The sequence below is a fragment of the Octopus bimaculoides genome, chromosome 1, assembly GCF_046866305.1.
Source record: "Octopus bimaculoides isolate indiv1 chromosome 1, ASM4686630v1, whole genome shotgun sequence".
Taxonomy (NCBI): domain Eukaryota; kingdom Metazoa; phylum Mollusca; class Cephalopoda; order Octopoda; family Octopodidae; genus Octopus; species Octopus bimaculoides.
The window spans coordinates 122,474,251-122,484,289 of NC_142928.1; the positions used below are offsets into that span (position 1 = coordinate 122,474,251).

The 10,039-nt window shown below is 35.4% G+C and overlaps 1 protein-coding gene across 1 annotated transcript in view; it reads left to right on the plus strand.

Annotated features, from left to right (window-relative positions):
• LOC106872789 (uncharacterized) overlaps positions 1-10,039 on the plus strand; it is a 433,274-nt gene that overhangs the window by 370,661 nt on the left and 52,574 nt on the right. Inside the window, exon 16 of the mRNA XM_052969923.2 lies at positions 5,785-5,825. Coding sequence (XP_052825883.2) covers positions 5,785-5,825 — 41 coding nt within the window. The remainder of the gene's footprint in view (positions 1-5,784; positions 5,826-10,039) is intronic.

A 10,039-nucleotide genomic window follows, 5' to 3' on the forward strand; every position in this document is an offset into this window, starting at 1 on the left:
CAATTTTTTTTTCTATTTCTTTGCTATCGACTCTATGATCTTACACTGTTTATTTTGTCCTCTCTAATCATATGCAACCTTCTTGCTTCAATATTATCTTTCACTTTTTACTTGTTTCAGTCATAAGATTGCGGCCATGCTGGGGCACCGTCTTGGAAAATTTTTTAGTTGAATGAATCGGCCCCAGTACCTAGTTTTTGCTAAGCCTGGTACTTGTTCTATCAGGTCTTTTGCTGAACTGCTAAGCTACAGGAATGTAAACACACCAGCACTGGTTGTCAAGTGATGGTGTGGAATAAACACGGACACAAACACACACACACACACACGGACACACACACACACACACACACATATGACGGGCTTCTTTCAGTTTCCATCTACCAAATCCACTCACAAGGCTCTGGTTAGTCCAAGGCTATTGTAGAAGACACTCAGCCTAGGTGCTATGCAGTGGGACTGAACCCAGAACCATGTGGTTGGGAAGCAAGCCTCTTACCACACAGCCATGCCTGGTCAGTTTTTGTGGGGAAGTCCTACAATATCTTGCAATTCCTATCTTCTCTCAGCTTCTGGTTCATGTTCATACCACTTTTAGATTGTTTTGAGGCCACACACTTGGCTAACATCCTATTACACTCTTTACACAATGCTTGACTGGTCACTGGTTGTTTATTTTATCAACCCAGGAAGGACAAAAAGCAAAATCAACCATGGGAGGATTTGAACTCAGTATGCGTGGAACCAAAGGAAATACTTGTGCTACATTTAAGACTGTGTCAGTAAGGAAAGAGAATTTCCAGAAAATCAATATTTAAAAAATCCATGGTACTCAAATAAAAAACTATGGACAAAATGAAAAATGTATTAAAATTCTTGTTTACCACTTAAAGATGACACACCTCAGAAGAAACATAACATTTTTTCCCTTCCATTTTTGTCTAGTTTTTAATTTTCTCATTCCCTTCTCTCACCACCCATACTTCTGTCTTAATGAAGGACTACTGCCTGTTTATTATTGAACTACTTGGATATGGCAACGTGTATAGTGTGTCCATGTGCTGTGAATTTGTGTATGTTTATGTGCATTTATGTGTGTCTGTGTGTGTGTGTGTGTGAGTGAGAGAGAGAGAGAGAGAGAGAAATAGAATACAAGAATCAAGCCAATGCATTGAAACAACTGTAATGGTGGTAGTGAGTATAGTAGTGCCTATGATGATATCCTCATAATGTTGTTGTTGGTGATGATGATTACTGCAATGTAAGAGCCACTGCTGCTGTTTCCATAGTCAATGAGAAAAGTTGAGAAGAAAAGGAAGAACAATATTTTCTAGTTTAACTTAAGAAAGTCTATATTTAGGAATGACTGTGTGGTTAAGAAACTCATTTTAGAACCACCTGGTTTTAGGCTAGTGTCTTCCCTTATAGTCTTGGAACGACCAATATGAGTAAATTTAGTAGATGGACACTGTGTGGAAGCCCATCATCTCTCTCTCTCTCTCTCCTTCTCTCTCTATCTCTCTCTCCTTCTCTCTCTCTCTCTCTCTCTCCTCTCTCTCTCCTTCTCTCTCTCCTCTCTCTCTCCTTCTCTCTCTCTCCTCTCTCTCTCCTTCTCTCTCTCTCTCTCTCCTTCTCTCTCTCTCCTTCTCTCTCTCTCTCTCCTTCTCTCTCTCTCTCTCTCTCTCCTTCTCTCTCTCTCTCTCTCCTTCTCTCTCTCTCTCCTTCTCTCTCTCTCTCTCTCTCTCTCTCTCTCTCTCTCTCTACACTTGTGCCCGTGACATGTGTAAGGATTTTCGAGCGAGATCGTTGCCAGTGCCCCTGGACTGGCTCTTGTGCGGGTGGCACATAAAATACACCATTTTGAGCGTGGCCATTGCCAGTACCCGCCTGACTGGTCTTCGTGCGGGTGACACGTAAAAGCACCCACTACACTCTGAGTGGTTGGCGTTAGGAAAGGCATCCAGCTGTAGAAACTCTGCCAAATCAGATTGGAGCCTGGTGTAGCCATCTGGTTTCACCAGTCTTCATTCAAATCGTCCAACCCATGCTAGCATGGAAAGCGGACGTTAAACGATGATGATGATGATATAAAGTAACAAACTAAGGAAAGGAATTCCTTCAAAGGGGTGTGTAAAATATCCAATTCACTGGTATGTCAGTTGAATACCACATAAATATGGGTATAATGCAAATTACAAACAATAAATTAAATAGAGAGATTCAATTGACAATCCAATAATTTATTTATGTTATAACATAATATACTATGAATAGAATATAACATAAAAAATCATTAAAAAATCAAAATAGTCAACTATTTATTTCGACTTATATACATTATTTTATTTATAAACAATACATATCCATTTATATAAGTCTTTTCAAAGCTTTGGTTTATAGATAGACAAAATTCCATGTGAAAGGACAGCTGGATTATAAAAATTGAAATTTCTTTTTTCGATCCAGCCATCCTTTCACACAGAATTTTGTCTATCTGTAAACCAAAGCTCTAAAGAGACTTATATAAGTGGTTATGTATTGTTTATAAATATCAGATAATGTATATAAGTCGAAACAAATTGTTTCTATTTTGGTTTTCTATTGTTTTTTTTTTATATTATATTGTATTTATATTATATTATATTATAACAAATTATTGGATTGTCAATTGAACCTCTCTATTTAATTTATTATTTACACACACACACACACACATATACAGGGTGCGATGGGTAAATTGTCACTATTTTATACTTTTCATTTTGTGCATGCACATTGTTTTTGATTTTGTTGACTATACAGTATAGTAGGATCAGTTGGGCACTGACTGTGAGAAAAACTGCACCATTATGCAGTTCACTCTACAAGAAATTTGGAAACAACATGCTGTACTGCTTGGCATTTCACAATATTTGGGTGTCAATCTGAAGACAGTGCAATCTGAAGACAGTGCAATCTGAGGACATGTACCAAGAGTGATAAAAATCAAACATCCAGTCAACATCATGGTGTTTGGAGTGAGCACTAGTGAAGGTGATGTTATGCCTCCATTTGTCTTCCCACACGGCCTCAGACTCAATACGGAGGCCTACATCAAATGCCTGGTGGAGGTAGTGCTACCCTGGGTGAAGAGGGTGGCTGCTGGAAGACCCTATGTCTGCCAACAGGACCCTGCACCATGCCACACAAGCAGGAGAACCCAGACATAGCTGTCAGACAATTTCTGCAACCACATCACCCCTAACATCTGGCCACCTAACTCCCCAGATTGCAACCCCCTTGATTATTGTGTGGGGTGCAGTTGAGTGAGAGACCAACAAAACTCCTTGTAACACCAAAGGATTATGGCAGCATTCAACAACTTAAACAAGGAGACCATCCAGAAGAGTTGTAGGAGGTTCTGAAGTCATCTGGAGGCTGTGGTTGAAGCCAATGGCGATTTTATTGAATAAATTTACTCTTTAGTATTTCAAGATATTTTAATGCAATTTTTGGTAAACATATTTGTTAAAATGAGATGTCAGTGTTATTTTCATTTTTGCATCATTTAGACAACAATTTATTCACCACACCTTGTATATATATATATATGTATATGTGTGTGTGTGTATATATATATATATATATATATATATACATATATATATATATATAAGAAATTAGAATGAGAAAGGAATAGTCCTGTGTGACTTTAAGCCTGTGTTTGTTTCGCATGTCATGGTTTGATAACCAGTGCTGGTTTGTTTACGTTCCTGTAACTTAGGGGCTTGGCAAAAGAGATTGGTGGAATATGTAAAAAAACAAAAGGATATAAGGTCCTTCCCGAGCCATAAGCTCATAAAGTTAGTTTGCCGGAGTCTGTGGTGTACATGTTTCCCACCCTGGATGGGATGCTGGTCCATTGCGAGATTACTCATTTTTGCCAGCCAAGTGGACTGGGGCAATGAGAAATAAATTGTTTTGCTGAAGGACACAATTCATTGCCCAATTCAGGGATTGAAACCACAATCTTACAAATACGAATGCAACACACTAACCACTAAGCCTTGTGCCGCCACAAAAGAATAACCACTAGACATGAAAAAATAAGGACTAGGGTTAATCTGTGCAACTAAAACCCTTCAAAGTGGTGCTTCAGCATGGCCACAGTCCAGTGACTGAAACAAGTCATAATAACAAAATATTATAACAAGAGCACTCAGAGTACGCAAACCTCCACCAAGACAACACCAACATCCTCTCAACAATTAGCCAGAGATGATTTTTAAAATGACAATATCTGAAATAAACTCAACTGCTCTCTTAAACAAGAAAACTAAAAGTGAACCTGGCCACTCTCAAAAATTAAGTAAAAAAAAAAAACGAAAAATAATCCAGAATCCTTGTCTGGTACCCGATCAATCCCAGAATCTAATCAATCATCCCTGAAAGTTTCATTTGAATCCATCCAGTGGTTCTTGAGATGTCTTGTCCACAAACAAACAAACAAACACAACTGAAAACAATACCTCCACCTTCGCTAAGGCAGAGGTAATAATAATCCTTTCTGCTATAGGCACGAAACCTGAAATTTAGGGAAGGGGAATAATTAATTATGTTGACACCAGTACTCAACTGGTGCTTATTTTATCAGTAATGAAAGGATGAAATGTAAAGTCGACCTTGGCAGAATTTGGACTCAGAACATGAAGATGCTGTGAAACATTTTGCCCAGCGTAGTAACGATTCTGCCAGCTTTCTGCCATAATAATAATGATAATAATAATAATAATAATAATAATAATAATAATACTTTCTATTATAGGCACAAAACCTGAATAATGATAAAAATTGTTTAAAATTTTTGGCATATCTATCTATCTATCTATCTATCTATCTATCTATCTATCTATCTATCTATCTATCTATCTATCTAATTAATTCAATAATAGGATAAAATCTTTTACAAAAATTTTATCAAGAAGCTAGCGTGAAAAAACTCATAAGGGAAAAAAAACCCCATCATTTTTTATTTCCAAGAATATATTTATTTATTTATATTTATATAAGGGCATTACTACAGAATAATGCCACACACTAGACTTCCCAAATAAACACATTTTTACCGAATGCGAGGCAAACCAACTCATAAAAAAAACCTTTTAAAAACGAACTCAACTATATATCGAATGATTTCACAATTATTAGAATAATATATAAAAATAGTACCATACTATACTGATGATCGGAAGTTAGATATTATTCTAATAACTGTGAAATTGTTCGATATATTGTTGAGTTCATTTTTAAAAGGTTGGTTTTTTTTTATGAGTTGCTTTTCCTTGCATTTGGTAAAAATGTGTTTATTATGGAAGTCTAGTGTGTGGCATTATTCTGTAGTAATGCCCTTATATAAATATCTATCTATCTATATATATATATGTATATATGTGTGTGTGTGTGTGTGTGTGTATATATATATATATATATATATATATATATACATACATACATACATACATACATACATACACACACACATACACACAACGGGTTTCTTTCAGTTTCCGTCAACCAAATAAGTTCACAAGTCTTTGGTTAGCCCAAGGCTATAGTAGAAGACATTTAACGAAGGTACCACACAGTGGTACTGAAACAGGAACCATGTAGTTGGGAAACAAACTTCTTACTACACATCTGTGCTTGTGCCTATGTCCACCTCTGTAACACTCTGCGTTTATAAATCTCGCCATACAAATATCCTATTATGTTCAAAGTTTCTCTCTTTCTTTGCTCTTTTTTCAGAATTACCAAAGCTAAAAGTGTTATTACTGGAACAGACAATGGTAAGGTTTGCTTCTTTTCTTGTTTGCTGATTGAAATCCTAGAATTGCACCTTCTGCCCTTATATTTATTGTTTGCTACTCTCCTGCACTGCTTTTATCTCTTTCACTTATTTCAGAAATTAGACTGGGGCACTACCTTGAATCTTTAGTTGAACAAATCAAGCCCAGTACTTATTTTTTGTTTAAGCATGGTACTTATTCTATCAGCCTCTTTGTTGAACTGCTACGTTACGGGGAGATGTAAACACACCAGTACTAGTTACCAAGTGGTGGTGGGAGACAAACAAATGCAAAGGCACACATGTGCACATACATGTGCATACACACACACACTCACACACAAATATACGACCAGCTTCTTTCAGTCTCCATCTACTAAATCCACTCACAAGGCTTTGGTTGGTTCAAGGCTACAGTAGAGGACTCTTGCCCAAGGTACCATACAGTGGGATTGAACCCAGAACCATGTGGTTGGGAAGCAAACATTTTACCACACAGCTATGCCTGCATCTATAGAAGTTGTTCTTTTTTTTCCTTGTTATCACATGTCATAGGTGCAGTGTTCTTCTTTTATAAACTTCTAAGTTTCTGTATATCCACAGGCAACTCCTACTTGCACATACATGCTCACACACACACAGACCAGCTTTTGCTGGAACTCATACCAGTTATATCTTCTACACATATTTACTATACCTTCTACATACACCCCTATTTTGCTTCTACACTCATTTGCTATCATTTCTATAATCTGCTATAACTTCTAGCACTTGCTATAATTTTAACACACACTTGCTATAGATTCTACACACATACATAAACACACACACGCACACAAGTGCACCTTCTATAGTCTTTATACACATCTATTTCAGCTTCAACAAATGCTTCCTATGCGTTTTACATACATCATCTACAGTTTATCCACCCACAACACCCTGTATATTCTACACACATACCTGCTCTTAGTTTCTACATTCTACAGTCTCTACATGCACCTCCTGTACCTTCTACACATTCCTTTTGTAACTTCCTCACACACACACTTGTAGTTTTTATACACATGTATAAAAAAAAAATCTCGAATTATGGAGGGAACCTGTGGAAGAAGTAGACCCAGGAAGTCATGAGATGAGGTGGTGAAATATGATCTTCGGTTGTTGAGTCTCACGGAGGCAGTGACAAGTGACTAAAACTTTTGACGATTTGTTATGCTTAAGAAATTTCAAGATAAGTGAAATCATAGTTGTGGCCTGTACCAGTGACGTGTTAAAGGCACCCATGTTAGTGACTCATAAAAGGCACCTGTGCTGGTGACACATAAAGGCATCCTTGCTGGTTGCACATAAAAGGCACCCGTGCCATTGACATGTAAAAGACTCCCATGCCAGTGACATGTAAATGGCACTTGGTACACTCTGTGGTGTGGTTGGCGTTAGGAAGAGCATCCAGCTGTAGAAACAGAGTCAAAGCAGATTGGAACCTTGTGCAGCTCTCCAGCTTACCAGCTCCAGTCAAATCATCCAACCCATTCCAGCATGGAAAATGGGTGTTAAATGATCATGATGATAATGATGATAATGCATGTTAGAGTTTCATTCACACATGGGGGATTGTCTAGATATACACTTACATTTGCTTACCATTTGCCTGATGGCTTATTCAAACAGTAAAGAAAAACTTGCTTTTTTTTCTTATTTATTTTGTTTTGTCTCTTCACCTTATTGCCATCTCTTTGTTATCTTTAAATTTGTTTATCTGACCTTTGGACACATCAGATTTCTACTCCCAGAAAATTAAAACATTTATTTGTAATTTTACTTGCACACACTTTGATTTAATGAAGCTTTCTGTCTTTTTCTCAAATTAAACATCATGGTTTATGTGCCTATCCTCACCTATGATTATGAATTTTGGGTGATGACCAAAAGAATGATTGTGAATATAAGTGTTGCTCCAAAGGACCTTTGAAGAACCATTACTTGACATGGTGTATAACTCGAAGATCAGTGGTTGGGAAGTAAACTTCTTACCACATGTCTGTGCTTAGAAATTGTTAATGAGCTTAAGTTTTCTGATAAAAATTGCTTCTCAGTATCCATTAACCTTTATGGTTAGATTTAGCATTGTCCTTGCACCTCAATAAAAAATTACCCTGTATGATAAGATTTAACATCAACTTTTTACATAGATTTTACACAATTTACTTCACTGTGAAATATAAACAAAGTGGGTACACTACAAATTTCAACTTTTTATGGGTTTTAATAAGAAATTGATGTGACTACTTTCTAGTCTTGTTAAACTGTCACTGGAGGAAAGGTTCCCATCTTCTGTCCATGAAGAACTTGGTTGATTGTGGCTGTTTACATTGTTTATGAACTCAAACAAAGCTTAAAAGAGCCATCTAATTTGCATAACAATGCATTCACTATCAGCTTACATTAATTAATAGTGTACTACATAGTGTGTTTTGAATAATTTGTATAGTTTCTGGTTTTGTTAGTCTTTCATCTGAGAAAGATTAGCCATTTGTTATCGAAAATGAAACTTGTAGTTTGTGGCTATTTATATTGCGTACACAACCAGAGAAAGCTTAATACACTATGAGACAAGGCTGAATTGCATTTTCACAAAGACAGATTATAACTTATTATTAATGTCCTACAGAGTGCTTTTGGATAATTTTGATAGTTTCTGGTTTTATTCAGTCTTCATCAGAGAAGAATTTGTTATCTGTCCACAGAGAAGCACTAATATGCAATGTCACACTGACCTAACCCTTTAGCGTTCAAAGTGTTCTTTCAAATGTAATGTTTGTTTATTCACATTGTTTTAAATTAATCATGCATTATCTTGTAGCTTTGAGATTTTGATGATGTGATCGTATATTTTTAGAATGATACGTTGGGCTAGATATGATAGGCCAGATCTAGTTGGCTTGAACATAAAACAGTTAGAAGATTTGAACCAGACAGGGCTGGTTTAAATGCAAAAGGGTTAAACTGGAATATTTTCTAATTATGTTGTTTTAATTTGTCAAACCAGTGAATTATTTTCACATAAAATACTATATTTATTAGCTGTTCTAAGGTCTTGGCAGTTGTAAGTAGGCTGTACTTTGTTGTGCAGGCCTGACAAGATGAAATCATCTCTGGAGTTATCGTAGCTAGTAAAGGTGAAACACACTCTCTACACTGTGTGTGTATCTGTTTTCGATTGATTGGAATTTAGAGATCTGTTTTCTCTGCTTCTTTTGTAAATAAATTTCATTAACACTACTGAATTTTCATCTCAGTATAGTTATATACTCAACTGATCAAAATTTTTTTGGCATATCGTCTTAGATGACTGTGTTCTTCATGTAGAACATACCCTTAGGAAATTTTCTAATGTCGATATATGTATATACATATGTGTGTGTGCATGTGGCTGTTTAGGTTTATATGCAAGTATATTTGTTTATATACATGTTAGAGTGTGTACACAGACACACACACATATTAAGCCTTTATCATTTTCTTTTTATTAAAATTTCCCTTTAAATCAGCCTTGAAACTTTCTGAATCTATTTTGTTTTTATAATGTAGAACTTAGAACATGTAATATTTTCTCATTACATGTTTTAACTTGGCATTAAAGTGTATCAAATAAAGAATTTCTGATTTTCAGATTTGTTTTTTTCTAAGTATTCAGATGTGTACACACACACACACACACACACACATGCACATGCATGCGTACACATGCACACATGCACACGCGCGCGTGCACACACACACAAACAAGTAGATAGATAGCTAGCTAGATAGATAGATAGATAGACACAGAAAAAACAGCTGAAGATATATATATATAGATAAATAGATAAATAGCTAGGTAGACAGATACATATATATTATACATACATACATATATATATATATAGTATATATAAAATATTCTATAATTGTATACATAATTATAATAAGGGGTCAGCTAATTGCCTTATTATAATTATGTATAGAATTATAGAATATTTTGTATAATTTACCTAAAAGGTTTTTAACATACTGACTACTTGGTAAAATTATTATTATTAATAATCTTACCATATATTATTATTAAAATTATATGATATATATATATATATATATATATATATGTATGTATGTAAACATGTATATATATATATATGCATGCATACATATTATATATATATATACATTTATTTG